General features: G+C 38.5%; 2 protein-coding genes across 2 annotated transcripts; one reads left to right on the top strand and one right to left on the bottom strand.

Annotated features, from left to right (window-relative positions):
* Positions 1–9,946: 9,946 nt before the first annotated feature.
* Positions 9,947–17,774, top strand: caprin1a (cell cycle associated protein 1a). The gene is given in 18 exon segments (XM_020610825.1): positions 9,947–10,104; positions 11,265–11,399; positions 11,776–11,838; positions 11,963–12,049; positions 12,428–12,669; positions 12,893–12,975; positions 13,091–13,249; positions 13,337–13,389; positions 13,495–13,578; positions 13,687–13,848; positions 15,081–15,147; positions 15,150–15,179; positions 15,336–15,397; positions 15,746–15,877; positions 16,149–16,308; positions 16,747–16,935; positions 17,039–17,145; positions 17,264–17,774. Coding segments are annotated over 17 exon segments (1,902 nt in total). The 5' UTR covers positions 9,947–10,104; the 3' UTR covers positions 17,351–17,774.
* Positions 17,775–18,349: 575 nt separating this feature from the next.
* Positions 18,350–26,695, bottom strand: nucb2a (nucleobindin 2a). The gene is made up of 13 exons (XM_020610261.1): positions 26,559–26,695; positions 26,051–26,191; positions 24,433–24,540; positions 24,064–24,196; positions 23,823–23,926; positions 22,291–22,476; positions 22,007–22,097; positions 21,807–21,865; positions 21,640–21,732; positions 21,057–21,146; positions 20,778–20,948; positions 20,491–20,551; positions 18,350–20,399 (listed from the first exon to the last, which is right to left on the bottom strand). The coding sequence occupies exons 1-13, from the start codon at positions 26,580–26,582 to the stop codon at positions 20,179–20,181; spliced, it is 1,482 nt and encodes a 493-aa protein (XP_020465917.1). The 5' UTR covers positions 26,583–26,695; the 3' UTR covers positions 18,350–20,178.
* Positions 26,696–27,727: the final 1,032 nt, after the last annotated feature.

The following is a 27,727-nucleotide window of genomic DNA, read 5'->3' on the forward strand; positions in this document are numbered from 1 at the left end:
CCCTTCAATTGTGTTACAGATTGATTCCAGGTGAGGCAGCTTTGGGAAGTTCAGCCTGAGGAAAATTGCCCCTCCATGCAGTGCTTGTGAGAGGTAGGGAGGCTTCACGGTTGGCATGGTGCTCCGGAATTCCAGTACTACTCACGTTTGGTGGGATTTCTGAGAGATGAATGCTGAGCCTCAAAAATCTTGTTGTGGTTGATTGCAGTTACATTAAAAGCTAAGCCTGGACAAAATGGGGTATGCAGAGTGTCTGGCTGTTTCAAAAACAGGCACACTGAATGACTGGATGGCACCAAAGTCTGCAGACAGTAACTGACAGCATAATGTTCCAAACATCCCTTTGATTCACTCATAAGATAAGCCCTAGGTTTACTTTTCAAAACAGACATTTTCCAGTTCCACTCTGATGTTTAACATGATTTTCAAAATGAGCAGTTTATGTTCTTCTTTTTCACACATGCTATTATGGCAGGAAACTGTCTCAAGGACTCCTGGAAGCAATGCACCAAGATCATTTTAGCAACCCAGGCTCCTAAAGTATATCATAGCACAACATATTTAACCATTATTCTAATTCCCACTAACACAACACACTTGCTGGAGAATACTGGCTTTTGATGATGTGGATATATATATATATATATATATACAGTATATGTGTGTGTGTGTGCCTGTGTGTGCATGACTGGTTGTGACCTCTAGAGAGAATCAACTTTCTTCTCTCTCTCTCTTCAGCTTTTTTAGCATTATTAAATCCCAAAACATTTGCCAGTCAATCCTGTGTTACCTTGACGACCTCACAGAATCCTCCAGTGGTACATTTGTTCTGTAACCAAAAGCTTACTATTGTTATCATTATCTTCTGTTATACTAGTACACACCCCAACATCCTCACAGTCAGGGCCATCTGGACAGTTAAACATGGCCTAACCAAGTCCTCAGGTAAAGTCTGAATGGCTCTCCACATACGTGCATCACTCTGGCCAAATAAATCGGCACAGTCATTCCAGTTTTTTACTTGTGTATAAATATGACTTGTTTATTTGCAGCATCGTGTGCATACTTGGGAGCTTTTCGCCTGTACGATTGTTCAGTGGAGATGCGGAAAAAAATCAAGACAGCTGTTGTGGAAAATTAAACAAATGACAAGATTGTTTCCACCTTCACTGAGCACTGAGCCCAACAACAAAGAGGTACATGCGGACTTTCATGCAGACTACCTCACTCCACCTTCCACCAAAGCCACACAGAGTAAGCTGTTATTCCACCATTGTTTGGAAGGATTGTGAAGAGATTGTTCTTGTAATGAAAAGAAAATAGAACTGATGTTCCCATGATGGATGTGGTAAACTAGAACGAGAGAAGCTATTCTGTTAGCTCGGAGTTCACACCTCTGTTCCCACAGTGCCCTTGCTGCCCCCCCTGGCCCCCAGTCATCCTTTGTCCTTTAACTTCATTGACTCACCCTTTCCAAAGAACATGATCCGGCCTAGAGGCTCATGTACTCATGTCCTGTCAAGGATTTGTTGATTTCTCTAATCACTGTTCCAGTTCTGCTTGTCTTTGTTTGTTTTGTAGAACAGGCAGCAAACACAAGTGCTTAGGATGGTCCTGTGGAACAAAGAGAAGAGAACTGCTGGAGGATACTGAGCTCTTGATTGCATCTGTAAGGTCATTGTAATTACTTTACCCTGTGCTTTTGTCCTGACGTACGCTGTAGCAGAGTTATGTCAAGTGTAATTATAAATGAGGATTTGTTTTTTTTGCACAGACTCATCCTCTGACATTTAAAATTTATTCTTGCTTGTTTAGTTCTGTCAACACGTGACTAGACAGTGTTCTTTTTATATAGGTTGCCCTTAAGTGGACACACTGCCATGCCTAAATGGCTTTGTGGGCATATTTCTGTGTGTGCTTTTGTCTGTGTAATATCTGAGTGGAAGGCGAATGCTGCTGAGAATGAAAACCATGAGGAGAAGGAAGGGCTGCATTTACACTGTTCATGGTCTTCTCTCTCTGCTGACTGGGGGAAACCAGCCCTGCTGGCTATCTGCATGGCTTGGCCTTATTTCACTGACAACAGAGTCTGCATTCTCTGAAGCACTCTCTGTTCCTCCAGTGGCAGCATGTTTCAAACCAGAACCACAGTTCTGTTCCTTTCCTGAAGAACCCAGACATGCACCGCCTGACCTGCACAAATGTTTAGTGATATAAAATGAATGACCATTATAGAGGCCTTATTATATTTTGCAACCAAATTAAAATACTGTCTTTTTGAGTGAGAAGACCAGCAGAGAGACAGAATGACAGTTCATTTTTAGATAAGGTGGTCTAAACATCATACAGATTAACAGTATTATTGAATAGGCAATACAGAATTTTTTTAGGACGCTCATCTTGAGCACAAAATCCAAGCATCAGTGCATGCAACAGGAGGGATTAGCCACAGGTTGATACAAGTAAAAGCAAGACAAGCCAAACAAATGTCATGCCCCTCCAAGATATGTATGGTTAGTACATATGGATGCTATGCGTATGTGCTTTGTCTTAAAGTAGCAGGTTTCTCAATAGCACATCACAGTATTAAGGGGACAGGTGGACTGCAAATATTGAAAGATCATTTTGCAAAACATCCCATTAGCCAACTGTGTCCTATTACCATAAATAGTTTGTTTATTTGTTCATCAGTTTCTTTATTTTTACTTGTGTCTCTGTATAGATGGGTGAGTACAGGTTGTTTGTTTCCTTAATGCCTTTAGGATTTAGCGGCATTAATCAATCAGAAAAATGTCACAGCCCAAAAATCCTACTGTACCTAAACACATCTCTCACTAGACTGAGAATGATTTTTGCTTTTGCTTATTTGTTTAACAGAAAGAAGTTTGGAAATTCTTGCTCAGCATAAATTTTGGAAGTCATTTTCTAAATCCAGAACTAACTCAATCCAAATTTGAGACAGTTACTGCCTACACATGTTGCTACATAATTGCGAGTGCATTTGCGTCAGAGGTAGTGCTAGGAATAGGGATGCCCTTTGAAATCTCTGCTCTGTTATCAGTTTAAAAGCTATATGTTCAGGGTTTTTTTCCCCAGACTTAATAAACCAACGTAATTTAATGGTTGACGATGGGAAGGTTGCCAAGCTCAATTTTCTATGGGCCGTTTTTCACTACCTGATGTAACATAAGGCTGCCTCACAATGAATGCATAGTCACACCACCGCCAATACCACTTGATCTGCAGCTTTAACTACATAATGAACTGGTGCACTTCAGATGTCAGTTACACACTGTCTCTCTGCCTGTACTCTATCTTTCTCCAGTCTTTACTTGAACTACCACTGGCACAATTTTTGTAGGTAAAAAATAAATAATAAATAAAATAAAATTTTATTTAATTAAATTTTAAAATATCATAAAAAAATCACCAAAAACATTTGGTTTTTCATTTTTTCTTTAGAAATTAACTTTACCTATAATTCGAATTTGCCTGTTAATGTTTCATACATATGAATAAAGACAACTTTTATTATAATAAATAATCATATTTATGTACTAGACAATATGGCACGACAGTACTTGTGGCAAAAAGGTTAAGAAATATCTACAGGACCAACTGATACAATGACACATGTTTATAAGCAGGTTTTAAATTCAGTGGTATGTTACAGTATTTTATAATTTTCAGTTTTTGAAAAGTTGATGGAATGAATGAGTGTTTTTCATCCTAATCCTGATTCCTGGAACTCAAACCGTACTGTGAGAACATAAAAATGAATGTACAGTGATTAAATAATGGGAGTTGTGGGGTTAAAAATGTTTCATTAAGATTAACATGCAATTTTACCAAGGCACGTATGGCAGTCTAGTGATGACTACAAGCACACGTGTAAATACATACATGCAATACACAAAGACAGAAAATCGTAATACAGCATGAAATATATGCACTAGCATACTGACATGACAAAAACATATGACCTTCAGTTCAAGATTCAAGATTCAAGATTTTTTTATTGTCAATTCACTATATGTGCAGGACATACAGAAAAACTGAAATACTGTTTCTCTCTCTCCTAATATTGAATGCGCATACCATTTAAGAAACTAAATAGAATAAAAGTAGAATAACCTCAGAATAAATAGAATATAAAGACTGAATTTAAGTAATTAAGATAAACTAAATGGTACAACCCAATAGGCTATGAAGAAACTCAAAGCCATTTGCAAACGTTCAAATGCACGTATAATACAAATGGAGGTCTGGATGACTCAGTCCTGGTCACTGTGGTGTACTTGTTGTGCTTCTGGTATTCTTCTTAAGGGGACATCATTTTTTGCATGGCTGTGTGTGTGTGTGTGTGTCTGTCTGTGATGAAGTCTAATGTTGGTTACTCTTTTTAAATCTGCATACTGTAACAGATGCCTGGTGTTTAATGTCAAAAGCTTACCTTTTCTTAAACCCTCTTCAGGTTCAATCTAGAGCCTGACCCAAGATCATCCGCAGAACACCTGCCACATCAGCCCTTCATCATTGTCACAACGCCCACTTACTCCCCAGCTCCAGACATGGCAGACATGGAACTAGACAAAAATGTACACAGGACTCCAACAGCAATAAGACAGCATGAGATGGGTGGGAATGAAAGATACACAGCTTCATGTTATTTCCATCTTTTAAAATAGCAATCAAAGCTGATCTAATTAAGCCAGTCTGTATAATTGAGGTCTTTGGGGAAACACTGACAGGGTCCAGATACTCTCTCTTTCTGCGCAAACGTTTCACCAGAAGCACAGGGAATTCTGGGATATGGTGGAGTCATGACAGAGACTTTTGTTAGGGATGTAAACCAGACGTCAGCCGCCTGTGTGTCCCGATGTTGCATGAATGCTTATAGGAAACAACCATGCATGTGCACTCTCATTTAAAACAGTCATGTTTTTTTCATTCTCCAGGTCTGCACTTGTTTGTTCAAGCTCTGACTTGGCATATAATGAATGTCATTACATTTTTCACTTAGGCACCATGCTCACAAACTCTACAGGTCCTCCCACTCTGCCTGCCCTTTCACATTTTATATATAGACATTAAGTGGTTGTATATTTAAGATCAGTTTATCAAAGCTTTAACCTTTTCTGAACTTAAAGCTATGGATGTAGAATATTTCTGTAAATAATAACCTCCCTAAAGATGTGGTAGACTGCAAAGTTAAGTTTTTCTAATATTCGATGGGATCAGACATTTTTGTGGCCATTCACATTCGGATGATACCATCATCACAGTCAGGCTGCATCCAAGTATGTTTCTAGTTTGATGAAACATTATGCTTGGATGAAACTTTATTATCTCCACATCTCTTTTGTTTTGGTTTTTCAGAATGGGGTAGATTTCACCCGAGGTAACACTGGAAGATTGGAAGATTGAAACTCTTCCATAACTTTAAAATACACAGACTCACAGAGGAAGTTATTTGGCACCAAGTTTAGGTTTAGATTTTCATCTAAATTGATCTGAATGGGAGCGCAGAGTAAACATGACACATTCCATCTGCCTGACAGCAAACTGGGTTGCGTTTCAAAGCATACATTTCAGCCCAGCTCATCTCTTGTCATCACTGAGGAGGATCTGCTAAAATCAAGCATCTGTCTGTTTTAACCTCTGGGTACTTTTATTTATGCGCAAATAGAGCTTCTATGATACTCTTTCAGTCCAATCTGCTGTCAATGAACCTGCTTTTTAAATTTGCTCATCATCTTCTTTCAATACCCCTCCCTCAGCTTGCGTTCCTACAAAGATCTTGGCTAAGCAGTTGCTCTGTATCATTTTTTGTTACACCTTCCTCAAAATGTATCGACATTAATCCATGCTTGCTTTTGATTTATAAGTGTGACATTCATAATTTTACTCTAGCACTTTAACACTATATTTCATTCCCAGAAAATGATAAAACAAATAAAAAAAATAGTTGATAAGTGTTATTTGTCACTTCTGCATGATTTGATTTAATGGTAAAACTTCTGACACTTTTTGACTAATTATGTAGCTGGACCTGGAGAACTGCTCTAAACATGTCCCGACTGACAGACTTCTGTTGGTGGTTTCAACCCTGAGCCTGCTTCCCATGATGCTGATGGACAGAAGTGCCAGGACTGCTATGGTTTCACAACGTCAGATAAGATCAGTTTGTGAGTTGGATTCCAATCACTGAGCAGACCAGGTTAGTGCTGACCCGATCCTGACATTTGGGCTTCAAGAGCCAACACTAGTCATGCAATGCAGAACAGGAAGTCAGAGATCATTGTTTATTTTTCCTCCACCTTCTTATTTACTTCAATCCTCACAGCGACAGCAGACCATTCAACAACAGCAAACCAAATTTGCTTGAACTTTTATAACACAACTCTTATTCTTAATAAAATATATTCATTAAATATTAGCTCAAAGGACTTTTCAAAATTCAAGATTTTGAATAAAAGATCTGAACTCCCAGCTGTCAAATACATATCAGATTTTTTGTTTACTTGTTTAAGCTAAAATGTTATGCATGTTTTGTGTAAACACATATGCAGGACAGGAAAAAAAAAACCTGACAAAAAATAATAATGAGTCTGTAGAGAAATTGCATTTGATCACACACTCCTTCTTACCCGATGTGTACAATATTTATTTGCATTGGAAATATGTTGATTAGTTCTGCCATTTCATTCAAGAGTGTTTAAATTGGCAGAGCACTTAAAGTACTGTGATTACTGACAGTACAGGACTTACAGTACTTATAATATTGCTGCATAATTTGTACATGAAGATTTTTCATCTAGTTAAGTGAAGAATCACTTTTGTCTTACCTGCTGTAATTAAGTCTAATTTAGTAAGTAATTACTACCAGTGGTGGAAAGTAACTAAGCACAATGTCAGTATTAAAATATGTGTGATAAGGTGAATTGTGAGTTTGCACTTTATTTTAGATTTTAGATATAGACAGGGAGAGAAAGCTGTTGGGCTGGACTGAGATATGTTGTGAGCTACTAATAAATAAAAAAAAGCAGTACTGAGAGGCTCTTGGGCCTTTTTGCCATTTTGACGTACTTAACTCCTAAAAATATATATAAAAAATTGGGTCATAAAGGAAAGGAATGATTTTTTTATTTATTTATTTTTTTATTTTACTGTGCTACATGTGAGCATCAGCATCGGTAAGGACATTTTAAGTGCCAAATAGAACCGCCTGTTGAAGAAGGATCTTGAGAGGCTGCTCATGTGTCACATAAACAAGAGATTCTGCTCTGAGAAGTAATATAAATAGGCCAAAATTCAAGCTGTTCATACTATCTAAAAATGTACAAGTTTGTACAAGTTGAAGACTGTTTTAGTTGCTCAGATTGTACAAATCAGATGTTATAAAACTCACAAAGCAACAGGCCCATTTTTAGACCAGTGCTCAAGTAGATCAAATAGCCTAAAAAGGTGCACGGTAAGTATTTATTTTGTTGTTGTTGTTTTAGTTGTAGTCAGACAATACAAAATCCAAATATTTCCACAATGAAAATACGACATTGCAATTTTGTCCTTGTGAAAAAGGATTGTTTTGTTAGTGACAGGTTTAGGTTTCAGGTGATAAACTTAAATAAGTGGTGTCATTTGCTGGCATGTGACTTTTTTGTGTTACTTTTTGTTAAAATTTTGTTTTGCATGTAAAAGTACAAATCTGTAAATAATGATAAAGTAGTTTGAACTATATTTAGCAGCAAAATCATCCTGCTTCTCTTCAGCTGCCATGTCACCTTGTGAATTACAACTTTTAAATTTACTCACAAAAGGATGACACACGGAAACCATAGCTTTAAGGGGCATACAGTTTGCAGGCATTTTGCCACTACCTTCAAAAATATATGTGGTCATGAATCTCTTGGATTTACACAGCAGCTCTCTGTGGCATAAATCATGTGGCATATTTGAAAATACTCACATTCCCAAAGGCATCACTGGTATGAACTTGTAAATAAACGCACTGCAGTGAGGAAACAATGCACTTGGTTTTAAAATGTGAAAGACTGGATACTAATCATTATAGTTTGTCCCAAAAGATTGCATTGTAAACAAATTCACCCTTGAATCACACTCCAAAGGCAAACCTCAATCACATATATCGCAGCTTTCATGATGGTGAATACAATTCTCCAACTGTAATAATGATAATGATGGTAGTTAGATGGAAATGCTTGTAATCTGTCTGTAACACATGTGGGCCATGAATTATTAATGTTGTCCAACTAACTAAAGAGAGGCTGGGAGTGGAAAAAGCCCCTCATCCCCTAGAAAATGTTTGAAAACACAGAGACCCTGATTTCATCTCTGTTTTTTTGGTGGCTTCTTGCAAAATAAAAACACTTTTGGGATCATGGGTAAGATAAGTATGAGTTTATGAAAAGTTCAAATATCAAAATGTAAAGATGTATAGTTTGAAAGGGAGAGTGGAAATAGACACAGAGCACACCAGAGGGGTTATAGATGAATTCCTATGCTTGCCTGACCTGCCCTACTGATCTGGGGCAAAAGTGTTTGTGAAGCTCTTGTGGGTTTTCAGCCAATAAATCTGTACTGCAGACGAGGAGCACTGACGGATATATAGCCATTATTCAGTAACCCACAACTGAAAGATGAGCTAAGGATCTCTACAACCCCAACAGACTAGTTAGCATATAAAATTTAATAAAGATTAAACCCTTGAAGGTTTAAATATATTAAGGCTCTCATATACTATTTGTTTTACCATATAATGCAAAATGCGAAAATTCTGAGCTTTCACCTTCTGATCTCTTAAAAAATAAATGTGTTTCTGAGTCCTCTATTATACATCCTAATGGGACTGAGTAGAACATGTTTTAATCTGAAAAAAAGCTCATTTTCCCTTAAGTTTTGATTTGACTTATATAAACACTGGTGGTGTTGACCTTAGGTCATGAGTATTAAATTACTATTACCACTATAGGGGTAGCCGTGTCATGAACTGTTTTGGCCTGATAATATTCAGAGTATGTGGTGTAACCTGCTACAGTTAGTCTGGTGCACTACTGTGCAGCTTTGTTTTTTCCACTTTGTTTCACTTGTTGCTTTAGGTTCTTTCATTTCAGGTTGCTGGTTCATTATACCCTCAATACCCAATGGAAATTGTTCAAAATTTCAATAACAGTACTTGAGGACCATCTGAGACAGCAGCTACAGGATTTGACTTGCAGATGATTTTCATCACATTTCAAGCTTGACACTCTTCCAGTATATGTGACACATGTGCCATCATCTGTTCATTCTATGGTATTACTAGGGCTATTGTTTTATTCCAGTCTGACCATGCAGTATATCCTCCAGCACCTCATTTTGAGAGTTAACTTTCCAAAATTTTATTACAGTCACCGTTGACTCAGAATGCTGCTCAGAGAAAGACTGCAACACTTGCAGAGCCTTTTTATTTTCCAGCCCAAATTTATGCCAAAAGCAGCTGGCTAAAGCTTTTGTGTGATGCCATAAATCACCAAAAATGGAATAAACTTTTTTGGAAACAAGTGGTTTAAGAATAGTAGCTCCCCAACACATGGCAAAGTGACAATCAGGTCTGAAAACTGTCATCAACTGAAATAATGTCATCTATATTGTTTTTGAGAATTTAGGCACTTCTGGTATGGCTAACCCTTGGTTATGTATTTCATAGGCTGATTCTGCTGTTTTTAGACTTAATATATCTAAAGCTGACCACTTTTAGACTAATAAATTATTTACTTATAATAAGATTTATTACTTATAATACAAATATAAATTGTATTTCTGGGAGGGTGTAGGAGGCTCATAACATTTAGACCTTCATGATGAGAAAAAAAAAACTTTTTTTTTTCTGTCAGGCAGTCTTGAGGTTAGCAGTGGGGTCCTTGTAGGCATTACCATTAGCTCAGCAGCAGCCATAGCAAGTAGCTAGTCAGCCATTGACCGGTGTGAGACTGAGCATCCTTCTAGAAAAATACCACTTGAAAGTAGCAGGTACGAACGGCATTTACATAGCTAACGTTAAATCCGACAAGAGAAGTCTCTGTGAAGACAAAGAGTATAAAGGTATGGGTCACTGCAAATACATGAATGTTTCATCTGTGTTTTTTTCCCCCGACTAAATCGTCTTTAGCGATCTTTAATTACTCGAGGCGACTGCACACACTGAGTTGACGCAGCGTCCCAACGTTGTCTTTGTTTTTCACAATCGAAATCGCCATGGACCGACATTATTTTCATATAAATCTAGAATAACTGTTTTTGTAAGTTAGGTTTAACTGACATCCGGTTTACTTAAGCATAACGTTAATAAGCATGTTAGCCTTTCAGCTAACAGTGGGACAGGGCGATTACGACCACTGATAACCTTTTATTAAACTGATTTGATGTAGCTGGCTAACGTTAACCTAGCACCGGTCAAAGACTAGCTTGCTAACTAAGTCAAAAAGAGGAGTTTACAACATCAGCTGACGAGGATTAGATGAGTTTTGTTAGCATGTCAGTAAGGTTTGACGTCTTCAAGGGAGCTAGGCTAGTTTTATAACTTTGAATAGAAGGCCGACAGTAACTTGTGTTAATGTTAATGGTATGCTCACTCTGTTAAGGTACACATTTAGGTTATCATCCTTATACCCCAACAAACGATGCAACTATTTAATTAACATTGGGTTAAGATGTGCCTCGGGGTAATCACGATAGGTTTTAATACTTCTTAAACTAAATCAGCGTCGGGTTGGTATCACTTCCTCTGGCCCGGTTTGAGTATCCTGATGTGAATCCTAGACGACATGAAGTCGGTTACATTTGATTATTAAAGCAATGCCAGCACTGTTCAAAACATACTAACGTTACATAGTGAATAACAGCATCTGGGAAACTTCACTGTGGGATATTAGAGGACTCCTCGCTCATCCCCAGGTGGCACTCGACCCAGACAGTCAGCATTGTGTAATGAGAATGGAAAAGGAAATGGAGGCAGATTTTTGTGTGTGTGTGTGTGTGTGTGAACTGCTTTTCTGAAGCAAAGAAGTCTTTAAGTCTTGTTTTCACATTCTCTTCCATATAGATACACAGGCATGTAGCTTCAATAGAAAATTGTACAACTCAAAATCAGATCATTTGTGTTACTTTGTTTGTAAACAAAAGTTGTGCTGTGTTTGTCTGTTCTATTTGGGCATAAAAAATTGTAATCTTATAATGCTTCAAAACACATTTTCTCCCCATAGATGCCTTCGGCAATGGTTGGCAACAATGCTGTCCAGTCTGCCATTCCAGATCTGGGAAATGGAAGTCATTCTGAGGCCATGAAGCAGATTCTAAGTGTGATTGACAAGAAAGTTCGCAACATGGAAAAGAAAAAGGTATTTCTAGTGATTTTTTTTTTTTTTTTTTTTTTTTTTAATAAAAAATGGGGTTTTGTGGTATCATATCATATTCTTTTGTTTAACCTCAAGCAGACTGTGGGATTTTGATACCAGACTGAGAATATGAGTTTGAATTAGTTTGCGCTACACAGTAGTAGCCAGTTGTGTCTGTCTTGGTTACAGTCCAAGGTCATAGTAATAGTTTGTTCTTACATGTATGAAAAACAATACATCTTTTCTAACTAGATCCATATTCTTTTATTAAATCATAATTCAATTAAAGTTCTGTCACCCAATGATTTTTTTTTTTTTTTTTTTTTTAATTTAACATTTTATCTCAACTTAAATTTCACATTTGTCAATATTCTTACAGTCCAAACTGGATGACTATCAGGCAAAGAAGAATAAAGGAGAAAGACTGAATCAGGATCAGCTGGTAAGATATTGCAGTCTGCTGTTAGCTTCTTGAGAACAGTACAGTGTTACTACACCCTTTGCTATTTGAGGACATTTTTAAATTGTACACTCATCTCAATGTTGTTTCCATAATGGAAATGAAGGAGGCTTTGTCGAAGTATCAAGAGATTATCAACAACCTTGAGTTTGCTCGAGAATTGCAGAAGAGCTTCCTGGCGCTGGGCCAAGAGGTGTGTATAACTGTTCTCTCAATTTGTTGATTGTTTAAGCCTTATCTTTTTTTTTTTTAAAGATATATCAGTTTGATACAGCTCCTTTAGTATCATTTAGTTGCAGTTTTGGATAACTGCAACATTAGCAAACCTTGTATTTCTTCTCTGTCTCCAGTAAAACAGATTCTTCTGTATATCAAGAGCTTGCTTGCCACAACCTGTTGTAACTGATACTATGCTCCAGGGATATCATTGATATCATACACAATGTGACATGACAAGAATTCACTGAATGCAGATCAGCAATGTACAGGGTACAGTTTGATAAGATTGTGAATTGTTTGGGGAAACCTTGCTAAACAAAATATACCAAAACACGTCACTATGGGTGTTCAGGTTCAGAAAGCAGTGAAAAAATCTGCAAGACGGGAACAGCTGCAGCGAGAGGAGATGGAACAGCGGCGGCTGAAGACAGTTTTGGAGCTTCAGTTTTTACTGGACCAGTTGGGAGATGACCATGTCAGACAGGACCTAAAGCGGCCTGATGCCACTGGTTCCCCTTTGCTCACTGATGCGGACCTTGCATCCCTTGATGAGTTTTACAAACTGGTGGGACCTGATAGGAACTGTGATGTCAGGTATGAAGGTACCTGTAACCTTAATGCCACAAAAGTCAAGTCTGCATAGGTTAGGTACAGTGATTAAAGTATAATTATCACTGCATAGATGTCACATAAAATATGGTTTTATCTGCAAGTAGCTGCATTTTCCTAACTACTTAACAAGGAGGATATAGAAAGCATAGCATATGTCAATAGCATACAATCGCATTGTATATTTACCCTGCTGTGCAACTTCTAGGCTGACTGATCAATATGAAGAGGCATCACTACACTTGTGGGAACTCCTTGAGGGCCGAGACAAGGCTGTGGCAGGGACTACATGTAAGTATTTTGATGGCTTTTGATAGCCCAACATGCAACAACTGTTAATTAATATAAATGTGTGCCATTAATCTGTGTTTTTGTTTTCTGACCTGTCACGCCGTCCTTGTTCCAGACAAGTCACTGAAGGACACTCTGGACAAAGTTCTGCTGAGTGGTTACTTTGACAGAGCACAAACTCATCAGAATGGATTGTGTAAGGAGGAGGAGGAGGAACCAGAGGAGCAAACTGTGGCAGCAGAGTCTAAAGCTGGGGAGCAGCCATCAGAACCTGGTAACTAAACACACATTACCAGATGTGTGTGAGATATTTATTTGACCTGGTAATAAAACTGTCTTTGCATCTGTTCCTTTTCTCCAGAAGGAATAGCTACTGAAAATTACACAGAGCCAATTAAAGTGGAAACCACAGAGGTAAAATTTCATATAATATTTCATAAAATGCTTTGACAAATCACACAAAGCAGCAGTTTCTTTTGTGTTGTATGTCATTTCCAGTATGTCGTTTTGTGTTAATAGTTTGTAAACAGACAGTTCATTCCAGAAGCTACGTACAGCAGTACAGACAAAGACCAAGTGGAAGAGTGGACAGTGGAAGCTCAGGTATGCTGTACGTCTAGTAGATCGCAACAGTCCTTAACGCCACTATGCATGTTTCTCAACACCTTGTATTTCCCTGTACTCTAATGTTCCTGTGTCTGTGTTACAAAGATGGTGAATTCCCTCCAGAACCAGCCCCCTGCCCAGCTGGCTCCAGAACCAACCCTTACTGTAAACCATGTCACTTCCTCTCCACCCACTGACCCAGTGGTCAGAAAACAGGTGGTGCAAGACCTCATGGCCCAAATGCAGGGGACATATAACTTCATGCAGGTGAGAACGTTTAGTAAAACACCTTTTAACTATGACCTCAGTTATAAACATATAATTGAATTAATAAATTTTGAAATTTTTTTTACAAAAACCAAAACATTATAAGCTTCGTAAAGACAATTTTATTGTGGGGTTGTTGTTTGATTGCATTCAGTTCTGCATGTGTACCTAATAAAGTTCTCAGTGAGTGTATATTGTAGCATCCAGCTCAGTGCTGTTGCTACTCAGAGATGGACACTTGCCTAATTGATTGATTTATTCATTGATTCTTTATTTGAGGGGTACCTTTTAGAATAAATTATGCTCCCACACATGGCAACAAAGTTAAAAACCAACAATAATAAAAGGAAATGAAAACAAAAAAACATTAAAAATTAACCTAAAGTAAAACAAATGGCAAATAAGACTACATTCACACTGCAGGCTGAAGTGACTCAAATCTGATCTTTTTGCCCAGATGTGACCCATATCCGATTTCCTTATGGCAGTGTGAACAGCACAAATCTGATTTTTTTCAAATCCGGCACAGGTCACTTTCATATGTGGTCCTAAATCGGATACATATCCGATGTTTTGCAATGCGACTTCAGTCTGAACGGCCAGGTCGCATTTCATGCAATTTTTATGTCAGTGAAATGCGACAGACGTCACAATTCTGCGCTGGAGGAGGCGAGGCCATAAGCAATATTTGTGCTCGTCTCCTTCTTGATGTTCTTCTTTATTTCGATTGCACATTAACTGGTACATCGCTACACACATGCTATCACGAGCCACATCTATTTTTATTTTCACAAACACAGTACGCTGCGTCTGACGTCACGTCCTCTTCTGCGCATATGGGTCACCTCAGGGCCGTATACCGTTCACACATGAGACAGATGGCAGTCGCATTTAAATGACAGTGTGAACAACAGCGCAAAAAATGCATTAAGTCCTGCAGTGTGAAGTAGTCTAAAGGGCATAAAAGGACAAGTAAAATAACTCAAATCAGATCATGATGAGCTCTTTAAGTAGGTTTTAGAAAAAGGATCAAAAAAATGATACTGACTCAGCCAGCCTTACATTCTCAGCAGCTCCTTTCGGAGCCCTGAGTAGGGCAAACACTTGCTGACATGGGAGATTGGACCCAGATTTACTGAAGTGTAGTGCCCTAGCTAACTTTGTTCTTTTAATGTCTTTAAATCTGATCCATTACCAAAAAATATATTTTTACTCTTGTTTGGTTCTCCTAGGACTCTGTGTTGGAATTTGATGGCCAGGCTCTGGACCCAGCCATTGTGTCTGCCCAGCCAATGAAGCCTGTGAGCTGCAGCAGATGGGTTGCCCTTCAAGTTGGCATAATTTAATTTATCTTTACTCTGAACAGATTCTCACTGATTCTGTTGATTAGAGTCTGGTCACAGTTTTCTCTTGTTGTTGTTGTTTTAAAATGTAATACACACGTGACTTAGTTTTTTGGGTTGTCTTTTAAATTTTCTTCTAAATAGCACACTCAGAGTCCACACGTCCTCAATCAAGTGCATTGTCTGGACCACAGGAATCTTCACAAGTAAGTAGAGTGCAAGCACAGCAGGGAGGAGTTGGTCAGACTTGGCTGTTTCGATTTGCCTGAAAGAGTGGTGCATCTGTTGAATAAAAAGAGTAGCACGGAATATTTATTGTAAAATGTGGGCCCGTTTTTATAAATACTGCTACATGGATTAAATGTGATCATCTGGCATGTCATGTTATTTACTGTGTATTATAGGGAGTTGTTTGAATCATTTGAATATGATAATCAGGTAGAGGGGAGCTTTAAAGTGAAAAAGAACATGCACCATCTTTCACACTGACCTCTCTGCACTCTTCTTTTCCTTGCCTTCCAAATTCCCTCCTTCCTTCCTCCCTCCCTCCCCAGGCCTCAATATCTCTGTCATCGGAGCAGTCCCCCGCCCCATGTACCCTGTCCGCTGCCTTCCCATCTGTGTCCAAACCCACCCACACTGGAGGCATCAATGTCAACGCAGCACCCTTCCAGTCAGTGCAAGCGGTATGCTTTGGGTCTGGGTCCAGTTAAACAAAAGAGCAGTGAACATGTGTGGACTTGCATTTTGTTGGAAGCGTTCAGGTTCTATACTTGTTTTTACAATTTACTAATAGCAGAAAAGACCTGATTGATAATTTGTGTACCATTTAAACAGGCGGCAATTCCAAACCTGCAATAAATCTTTCTCTCCATAGGTTCTAAAAATTGTATTTGTGATATTGCTTTGATATGGATGAAAAGTACAGAAAACCTTTTTCTCTCTCTCTCTCTCCAGGTATTCAATATGAATGCACCTGTACCTCCAGCCACTGATGGCCAAGCAGACCCTCTGAAGCAGCCCAGCCAGTTCCCTGGTAGCTATGGACAGGGTTTTACCAGTCACTCAGAGAGTACTGTAGACCAGACTGACATCCCTCAGGAGACATTACAATCAGGTGAGAACAGACCTTTGCCTTGTTGCATATCTTTAGACCAGTATATGTTGTAAACACAGTTGACATTGTTTGACATCACCTTTACATTGAGCTCTCAAAGTATTAAGGTTGTTTGTTTATTTAATGATTTAAAACAAAGCCTTGAAAGATGCATTTCATCTTGTGTACAGAATGTTATGTTTATAGATGGTGTGTACAGTGAAATATTTTGTCCACAAGGTAAAATGCTGTTTTGGGATTTTGTTTTTTTTTTTTTTTTGCTGCAAGACAAAACTTGTGACAAAGTTGAAATCAAATTCAATCAGCATCCCATGAGTTCAAAACTTCCTGTAAGCCTTCTCATCTTGCAGGAAGTTATTTTTAGTGCAAACCTTTTGTAAATTATATCTTACCAGTGCATCCCAGACTGATTGTCTTCTGTGTTTGTTTCCCATTTAGTTGTCGGTGGGTTCCAGTCCCAAGACCAGGTCATGCCGCCAACAGGAGGCCGTGAAGCATCCTCTCCAGGTGCAGGATTTGGACAGCCAGGCCAGTCTTTTTACAACAGCAGGAGTGTGCCCAGGGGTGGACCCAGGAGCACCCGTGGCATGATGAATGGATACCGAGGCTCCTCCAACGGCTTTAGAGGTTTTAACACAACGCTACTATACAAAAGTCATTTGGCCTCACGATTTACTGTAATGACACATGTTAAAGTTACTTAAGTCCACTTAATGTAATTTGTCATCAGGTGGATATGAAGGCTATCGTCCTCCTTTCTCAAATTCTCCCAGCAGTGGTTATGGCCAACCCCAATTTAATACGTCTCGGGACTATTCCAATAGCACCTATCAGCAGGTGAGGGTTTCTGTCATTATTAACTTATAGTACATTTGTACCAAATGGCTCTTAAATAATATGCCATCTGTTTATTGAGAGCTTTGTCTTGTAATTTGTAAATCTCCGTTTCTTCAAGGAGGGATATCAAGGAGGCTACAAGCGGGGAGCTGCCCAAGGACCTCGGGGTTTGTCCCGAGGTAATGCTCAAGCAATGCGATCCTAAAAACATTTTTAAGGAACGTCAAGTCACGCCACGTTGAACATTCAGGATTTCTGAATGTGTTCGCCCCAACTCACTTTTGTATCGTTTATTTTCCCGCATTGGTGACCTTTTATTTTTTTTCTAACTCCTGGCCCACTTATCAGCCCGCTTTGGTCTGTCTAGATCCTTTTAATGTTTTAACACAAAATGCTGAATTTCACCACATGTAGGATTATCAGCAACTCCTTGTGATGTAAAACAACAAATAGATATTCCTGTAAACTTGAAAGATTTCATTAATTTATTTTTTGTACAAATAAATGTAAACAATACCCTGCTACTGCCGATCTGATCCCATCAGAATGATTTTCTTCCGCCCTGTGCTCTCAGCCACTTTTTACTTTTGATCTCACAATTTTCAGAGGCTTTTTTTTTTTTTTTTTTTAACCCCTTAACCACTGTCTCCACCTCTTTGTACACTGATGCTATTGGTTGATACAGTTTCAATAAAATTGTTCTATTACCTGCTGTTTAAGGATAGTTTATTTTAATTCTGTATGCTTTAACATGTCTGATTGCTTTGGGTTTGTTGTCGATTATTGGTTTGAGACTGAACCACATGTACTGTATTGTAACAACTTGTAATTGGGTAGTTAAAACCACTATATGCATAGCATTCTTCAAATTACTATGATGGCATAAATTTGTTTGTAGAAAAAGATGCTCAGTGAAAATAAGTGGTCTTTGCGTTGCATTCAGCCTGATCGTTCTCATATGTGGTTTGTACTAGACATGCAGATGGCACCAGTTTTACAATGACGCACTACAGATAAACTTGTAAAGACACTTAAAACAAAATCCCTTTAAGTACATACTTCATGCTTCTATAGATTTCTTGTCCAACAACTAAGCTGTGCTTTTCATTTTTTATAGTGTATTTTATATACTTGAATGCTGTTTCACTTTATACTGTGAGTGAGTCTGATGGTTCCTTCAAGTGATCCATTCTGTTACACAAACTTAACAGTATTAATGGTTTTATTGTCTTGAACTGAGGTGTACAGTTTTTAATCCAGCAGCAAGCAATCTGAAACACCACCTGTACATTTTGTGCAAATTATGATGCAGTTTTGTTTCAAAAGAACACGTAGACAGAATAATGCCAGCAAAAAGTATGTATTCCATATCAAATTCAGTATAAAATAAAACCACAGTAAAGCAGACTTATTTCAGAAAGTGACAATAAATTAACACCTATTTTCCACTTATCTGCCGGCTAGATGAAACCACAACACAAGGAAAGCAACCTGGGTAGCACAGAAACTACACCAAGCTGTTCATTTGTGGGGATAATGTGCCATGTTTTTCAGTTTGTTTTCAAATTAGGGCCATGTAGTACGCACCTGGTGCCAAACAAAATGGTGTAAACTGAATGCAGAGAAATCAAATTAATAGGCTTTTATGATATCACTCTTCAGCTGAACTTAAAATTAAGCTGACAAATCTGACTTAAATCACTCAAACGTCAGCTTTTTTTCCCAAATAAGTCAACAAATTCAACAAATCTAGCAGTGGCTTCAACAAAGTACTGTAGACAACTGTGATGAAAGACACCAGAGTAGATGTCTACACCTTAATTGATAAAACCTAAATGGCACACAGACCAAAACTGAAATGCCTATTGTGCTGCCAAGTGTAACAGAGCAAATTTATTTCAATTTTAATATTTGCCCATTCAAAGCAGGGTTTTTTTCATATTATTTGTAGAAATATACTGCTATATTGTACCTAATGTCAAACTTCCATTTAAGCATCCACGGGGCAAATAGGGGAGCGTTTGTTTGATTTCACTTTTATGAAAATAGAAACTTAATTTACTTTAACATCAGTCAGCAGAGCACACACAGCTGACTGTTTGCAAAAGTCCTGTTTGGGCAGAGCACAGTTTTTTTTTTTGTTTTTTTTTTAAAACAGCTGAATAAACTATACTGTACATTAAAAATTTTGTTTGACTGTAGGTAAAGAGGTTACAACAGCAGCCAGAGTAAACATTAAGAAAGTAGCAGAAGTATTAAATAATTTCTTGAAAAACAAACTTGTTGACAAGTGGCAGCTGGAGAAAAAAATGCATTTTCCACAAAGCTCTGACTGCACCCTAATCTGCTTTAAAAAAAAAAATCTTTTCACAAATCTTTTTCCACACTGCTGTAGTGCCTCTTATTTTTTTTCCTCATTTTCTTCTTAATGCAATAATTAAAAATGGCTCTTGCACTAATTTTTGAAATGTTTGGTAACATAGTCCACTGCAAGTAATCTCTTTTTAAGATATCGGGGGGTATTTTGATAATAAAATAGATTTAAAAAATTACACCTTAACACTTAATAGCTGCACTGTACAGTACATATCCACCAACAGGATCTTGGTTCAAACCTATCTGGTTGCTAAGGCAGAAGCTTGACATTTTCGGAAGTTCTGTACTTTGAACAGCAAAGAACAGGTCAAGAAAGCTCAACAAAATAACCTTTTTGGTATAATTATTACCAGACATTCTTCATTATTTCTGTTGTAATCAATCACAACTAAGTAAGACCATTATATAATGAACTTCCTTGGGTTTTTTTTTTTCTAGTTCTATGTAATCCAGAGATTACAGTTACTATCAAACAGTGGCACGATTAAACGGGAATTCCTTTTGTGCTGCTTACCTTAATCTCAAGTGTCCTCTAAACACCTAAGTCATGCTGGTTGAAGAGGCCTAATACTCGGGGGTGGGGGACTGTTCCTCTGTATGCTGATGTGGCAGCGCTGCAAACGTCTGGTTGTGGGGGCTCAAATTTTGACTACATTTCTATGACAGGTTATGCTGCCCTTGTGCAACTTCTTGGTGGCCTGGTGGCAGATCCTGGTGTGTCTGGGGGAGACCTTGTTGAGACATGTCTTGATTATGGTGTTCCTGAGGTGCATCTTGATAAGTGTCAGGTGTAAGCTGATGCCCTTGTTGCTGCGCCTCTTGTTCAGGATGCAACTGGTTGTCAAGTGGATGCATCTCTGGGATTGCATTTCCTTCAACTGAAACAAAGAAGTAGTTTTACATTCTCAGAGGTAAACCTGGTAAATCAAGCCATAAAAAGACCAATAGAATGATGCCAAAGACACTCACCGAGAACCTCTGGAGGGTGTTCTACTTTCTGTGATTTCAGCCGTTCCATATGTTCAACTGCCTGTAACAAAGGTTTGCTGAAGCGTCACCGTACAGTTGATAACCACAATGATTTGACAGAAAAATAACATTTCAAGGAAATTAACCTTTAGATAAGTTACAAAAAACTGTCACACATTTCATATGCAAATGTCATCTTGTTCAAATGAACCATCTACAGAATTACTAAACCTACTGCAGCATGTCTCCCTAAGGTATTTCAAACAACAATGTACCACTCCTTTTACCTGTTGCAGCTCTATTTTCTGTGCATTAAGCTGTTCCTGTTGTCGCTCCAGCTCATCTTTCTGTTTCTGAAGGTCAGCGGACTTCTGGTTGAGATCATGTTCCTGTTGAGCGAGATGCTCCTCAAACTCCCTCATCTCTTCATCTGTGTAAGCCTGATTCTGCTCCAGGGTCTGAGGAATACAGAGCGGATGGGATGCCATTTATTACAGTTGTATGTTTTACAAAACTGTTCTTAGGACTAAATTCCTCTCAAAAATGTCAGCATGATGAAGTCTTACCTCCCAGCTATCTGGCTCCAAGAATTCTTTTTTCTTTGTAGCAACCAGGAATTCATCTAAAGAGACCAGCCTATCTTTGTTAGAATCCACCTATGAGGAAGACATGATCAGAAGGCTATTTAGCATAGACTCTATACTCAGTTAAATACTGAAAGAATCAAAACAACAGATAGAAGATAGAGGGCTCCATTAATGTGATGATCCAAAGCCAGCTGAAGTGAAAATGGAGGCCTAACTCCAGTTTTACTCTCTTTCTGCATTTATAAAAACACTTAAGATTGTAGTTTTGGTCACAGGGTTTGTATCAGTGGCACTACTGTCTACAGGTAAAGAGGTGATAAGTTGTCTTTTTCTATAAAGTGAATGCAGTAACACTGCATTAAATTCATTCTTTAAACATAATCATCTAAGAAACTGAAGTACAGCAATAACACATTTTAAAGTAGTGAAAGAAAACATCAGTGGGAAATCTTTGTAGTATCCTGTGTCATTTTTCACTGATCTCTGGCATCTCGTGTACACTATTTTTCTGTAGCTATCCAGGGAATCATGAGAACTGGGTCCCCAGTGTAACTTACTGTACCTCATTCATAACATGTTCTCGCATACGTAGCCTCTCTTCCTCCATCTCCACCATGTCATCCTCTTCATTTGTGGGGTCATAAATTTTTTCAAGCTGAAATCAGTCAGACAGTCAGTGTAAAGACCAGACAATGAGGCATTACAAATTTTCAGATACCGTTTCTTTACCTCCTTTGTGAACAATGCCTCCAGTTCCTGTTCATCAAAGAAGCCATCTCCATTGGTGTCTGTGTTATAAGTAAAGTGAAAAAGATACTAGTTAACCAGTAAGCCGTTTCTGATTGACAATACAAAACGTATAAATGAGTATTGAATGAATGAACATTATCCATCCAGTCTTCAAAGATGCTGGTTGGTAAAGGTCTTACCATGCAGGTTGAAAAAGGTCTTGGGGTCAAAATCTTCAGGGTCCAAGCCATCAGCTTCCTCCCACACCTCCTTCAGTTGATTCTGGCTACCCTGCGACATGGAAGCAAAATCACATTAAAATAACATCTCAAGATTGTTCATGTCAGTGTTGAAATTTCACTCCAAAAAAAAAAAATAAATAAAAATCCAAACTCAGCATTTATGAACACAACGCAGAAGGGACAGTTTCTTTTCATTGGCAGAAACAAAACATTCTTTGTGTGTCATTGTCAGGCTGACTTACCGGGTGGTTGACTTTAGGGTGATCAGCATGCTTCTTCCTCATCTCCTCATAGTGCTCCTCCTCTTTCTTTCTTTCTTCCTCATCCAGTGTTTTGAGGTGCTCCTGTCGGTCATGCTCTTTCATCATTTCATACCTCTTGAACTCCTCGTGTCGCTCTTTGTCATAGTTTTCCAGATCCTTAGTTGCCTTGATGTAGGGTGAAACATTTACAAAGGTTGGGAATCAAATTAACAATCATTATGGTGCAATGTCCTGTGTAAGAGCTATGGGGTACCTACATTTTTACATGCTATTAGAAAGGAAAGTTTATAGTACTATTCAACGATTTCCAATGTTTCTCTCGCTCTCAGGCAGCCAGTAATTTTCATTTTTCATTCATGTTTCATTTGGGTAAGGAAATCTACTTGCAAAATCCTCATTTGTACCCGAGAAAAGTCAATCAATGAACCATAATGAAATAATTAGTCATGTTATCATTGTGCACACTAACTGTAGCATGTTCAGATGCTCATGCAATTCTCCAAAAACCGGGACCTCTAGGTCAGCCACAATACAGTGGTGTGAAAAAGTGTTTGCCCCCTTACTGATTTCTTATCTTTTTGCATGTTTGTCACACTGTAATGTTTCAGATCGTCAAACAAATTTATATATTAGTCAAAGATAACACAAGTAAACACATCATGCAGGTTTTAAATGAAGGTTTTTATTATTAAGGGAAAACAAAATCCAAAACTATAGATCCCTGTGTGAACAAGTGTTTGCCCCCTAAACCTAATAACTGGTTGGGCCACCCTTGGCAGCAACAACTGCAATCAAGCGTTTTCGATAACTTGCCATGAGTCTTTTACAGCGCTGTGGAGGAATTTTGGCCCACTCATCTTTGCAGAATTGTTGTAAGTCAGCCACATTGGAGGGTTCAGTAAGGGGGCAAACACTTTTTCACACCACTGTATATTGTATTTGTGGCTTTTATTTTATAAAATTAAACCTAGAAAACAAACTTTGCAGCAAAATAAACACAACTACATCATTATTAAAAAAAAAGAGCTATATATACACAATACTCTGATTAAGCCATTGAGCATATTGTTTGCATCTTTGAATTCCAGGTTCCAAGTAGTAGTGAGGAGACCTTTATATGCAATAACAGCATAACATTCATTGTCATGGACTACTGCGCTGCAGGTTCCCCTATTGATACGGTTGTTCTCCAACCAGTAATGCTGTCTTTTCCTTCCTGGATTTTAGCAATTTATTTCTGTCTACCACTCGTGAGACTATGGCCATCCTTGGACCATTGCTCTTGGGACTACAAATAAAGCAGTTGTGTGGGCTCCTGTTTTAACGCCTCTCTCCTGCAGCATTCCAATGTGCCAAGACCCAACATTCCTGTAGAGTGTATATTTTCCATTTGCCTTGTGTATTCAGGACAATTACTTTACTAGAGGTCAATGGCTGTTTGAATAAGTGGAATGGTCTTAACATATCCTTAATTTAACATTTTTATGGCATGAAGTAGCAATGAGATTTACCGTTCTGATGAGCCGATCCAAGTCATCCACTTCAAATGTATGTGGGTTCCTGTGGTTCAAGTACTCAAACTGTTTGAGCAGAGCCTGGTGGTCTACTGCAATATCTATTCAAGGAGAAATTGATTACATAAATAAAAACATATAGAGACATATAAATATGAACTTCCTTATGTCTTCACTCCTAATGCACTTGTGCTAAATATCAATCTAAATAAAATATACATTTTGTTGCACAACATACCATTCCCTCCTTCAAGGTCTTGCTTGGCCTTAATCAGGGTTCGTAGTCGGTTTACCTCCTGCCTCTTCAGCTCATCCAGTTTAGTTCTGATATGATGACTGACAAAATCGAGCTCCTTGGCCAGCTTACCTTGCTGAATGAATACATACATTAATGATTCAAGCATTTGTTATTTACACTTGGAGTTGAGGCAGTACATGTAATAAACACATGATTAATTACATCATTCTTTAAAATAACTTTGGGTCAAAATAAAAAGAAAAAACACTTTTGGTGGATAAGTTCAATTTCCAATATGCAATTTATTATTATAAGGGCTGGTGTAAACTACCTGCCATATTAATAAGACTAAACCAAATAGCAGGGTACCTTGATTTCGTCCATGTCTGTATTGTGGAGCTTTTCTCTGAAATGCTGATCTTTCTCTAGAAAATCGATGACTTCCCGGAGGTAGCGGTCATAGTGGAGTCCAGTATCCTATAAAATGTAACAAATCAAAAGTTAAATATTCAATGTACAGTAATATACTGTATACCAGCTAACACACTAAGTAATCCTACAGTGATTATCACTTTTTGGTTTCGTTTTTTTTTTTATTATGCTACTTTATGTACTGACATTTTATTATAAGTGTTTCTTTGATTTGTGTGACGTACTGAAGACCATGTAAGCAACAAAATATGTTTGACTGCATGGGACACGCATCTGCTAACCAGCATAACTGATCCTCCGTCTAGGGGCCTGTACCACGAAGCAAGATTAGTAACTTATCCAGCTAACTTTAAGCTCAGGTTTTCTGGTACTGCGAAGCTGGCTCACTTTTAATCGGAATAGATCACTGCTAATTATTCCTACTGGATCCCGACAGGGTCCAGGTCTACATTAATGTGATAAGTATCAAACAGCTATTTCTATAGAGCGGTCATATCGTTGCATTGTTTCAGGCTTTCCAGAATCCTAACAAACTGAGGGAGTCTGCAGTCTTCATAATTATCAACACTGTATTTTAAATGCACAAAGATTATTTGATTATGGACCGAATTACTAACTTTTTCTTTTTTTTTCTTACAGGCTTTCATCACTGCAGCTCAGAATAATATGAGGAATGAACTGGACAGAATTATTGACACCATCAACTTATTATTTGGTGGCACACCCTCGCTACTGGAATTTTTGGCCACTCTTCTTTTGCCAACTGCAGCAGGTCTCTCAGATTTAAAGGGTTCCTTCTCCCAACTGCCGTTTTGAGTTCTTTTCTTTGAAGGCCTCATTTCATTTTCTGAAAACAGCAGAATGACGTGCTCGACCAAAAAGCTCAATTTGTGGCTTCCTCATGTAGGTTTTGGCAAACTCCAATCGGGTTTTTTTATGTTTCTGTGTCAGCAGTGGTGCCCCCTGGGCCTTCTACCATAGCGTCCCTAGTCATTCAGATGGCGACGGATAGTGCGGGCTGATGCTGTTGCATCCTGTGCCTGCAGATCTGCTTAAATTTGTTTGGAAGTTGATCAAGGTTCTTTATCCACCATTTGAACAATCCTTCGTTGCAATCTGTCATCTAATTTTCTCTTTCGCCCACATCCAGGGAGATTAGCTACAGCACCATGGGCTGTAAACTTCTTGACAATGTTGTACACAGTGTTGCTCTATCTCACAAGTAATTTGTGTTGATTAATTTCTGAGCATTGATTAACCATTACTTTATAAAATAGAAGAGGAAAATGCCTATCAAAGGTGATCCAAACACATGAATTAAAAGTCTTGTTTGTGTTCTGTCTGGCCTCCAGCATCAAACTTTTAGGACAACAGAAAAAAAAAAAATCATCATATTTGAGGAGCTGTATTGAGGAAATATTTTTTGCCCAATTTAAAAAGTTAAGAGATTAGAGCAAAGCTGGCTGTACCTCAAAAGAACAGGATAGAATAATGCTTGTTTATGAATTTTCAACTTATGTACATTAAGAGTCGTATACATCTTGTGTATTCTTACCACACTTGCTACAGGCTCTTCTGGTTTATCCTCTGCCTCTTGGACTTTTATCTTATCTATACTGATGGGCACTGCCTCTAAACACAGCAGCTGGATCATCAGTAGAACGTAGCCGGTCAGAAGGGCCCGGCGCCTACACATCTAGAAATGAAAACAATTATCGTCACAACTATTTTGCATAGCATTTTTTATTAGATTATACAGTAACTATGTAGGAAACGTCAACGTATCACTGGGTATAAAAGAATCCCTACGTGGTTATTCAAACTGCTTTTCTAGCCAGCACAGGTTGTACACTATTGGCTAGCTAATAATATCCAGAGGAGGCTGTCGGCGTTAGCTTTAGCAATGCCACTGACAGGTTTGGCTAATGAGAATGAAGCACCAAAAAGCTAGCTACTCATGTAATGATATGCTGTCAGTCCGAACAGCGCAGCTGACATTACACACCCATGATACAAAATATATTAATAGAAGCATCACAGATATCTGTCACTTGCATACTCACTTTAAAATGTATCCTAAACATCATATGTTCTGCTTTTCTCCTCTCGCTACCCCTCAGCTGGTGTTCCTGTTGGCAGCTCGTTTACTAATCAGCACGGTAGATTGTTTGCACATTAGTCTTGACCGCATTGGTCAGTTTAGCTTTCTGTCAAACCTACTAGCAAGTTACGTTGCATTGAACTGTACGTGGCGAAATGACGACGGAGCAGGTGGGCGGGAGGTTCTTGTTTGATGGGATCAGCAATTTGAAAGAGAAACCACACAGGGTGCAATAGGGCCATATGAGTTGGTGTAAATCTGGGCTTTGGTTTCCTGTGAATGTAAACCCCCAAACACTGCAACTCTGTCTTAGGTTTTGCTCAACTCAGGAAGCTGCAGTCTGTGATTAATGAGTCCAAGTTCTACTCTCAACCTAGCACATCTCACTTGTGTCCTGCGGAGGTCATACATGGAACCTCGTTGCTGTACTTACAGATGGTCGTACTCCTGTCAGTACTTCCTTTCTTTCTTTCTTCATCATACAAGCTGATGAAAACAGAGCTATTATTCTGAAACCATTCTTTTACTACAGGTTTTCACTATAAGTTGTTTAATCAACACTTTTCTCTTAATTGTAAACAATAGACACTGTTTTTGTCCAATATATTGTAGTTTGCAGTGTAAATTGTTGCATGGTGGGGCACTGGATAGCGCTGTCGCCCCACAACAAGAAGGTGCTTAGTTTGGGCCCCCAGTGCCTTTCTGTGCGGAGTTTGCATGTTCTGCCTGTGCCTGCATGGGTTCTCTCCAGGTAGTCTGGCTTCCTCCCACAGTCCAAAGACATGCAGCTTGGGCTGACTGGTGACTCTAGTAAATTGTCCATAGGAGTGTGTGTGTGTGTGTGTGTGTGTGGTTGTCTGTCTCTAAGTGTCAGCCCTATGATAGACCAGCGAACTGTCCAGGGTGTACTGCATAATGTAGGCTGGTATTGTAACCCCCCCTTATTTTCTATCCTTGACTGTCACTGAAGGATTGTGTGAATAATCCATTTGGTTATTTGTAAAATTGCACCGTTCACAGCAGTTACAGACACCTGAATAGGTGCACAACACAGACTGAAAAGTTTATTATCTTCACTGCTTGTAGTACAGACACATAGTAGTGTACAAAGGAAAACACTTCAGCATTATA

This window comes from Monopterus albus, unplaced genomic scaffold (genome assembly GCF_001952655.1).
Source record: "Monopterus albus unplaced genomic scaffold, M_albus_1.0 scaffold4.1, whole genome shotgun sequence".
Taxonomy (NCBI): Eukaryota; Metazoa; Chordata; class Actinopteri; order Synbranchiformes; family Synbranchidae; genus Monopterus; species Monopterus albus.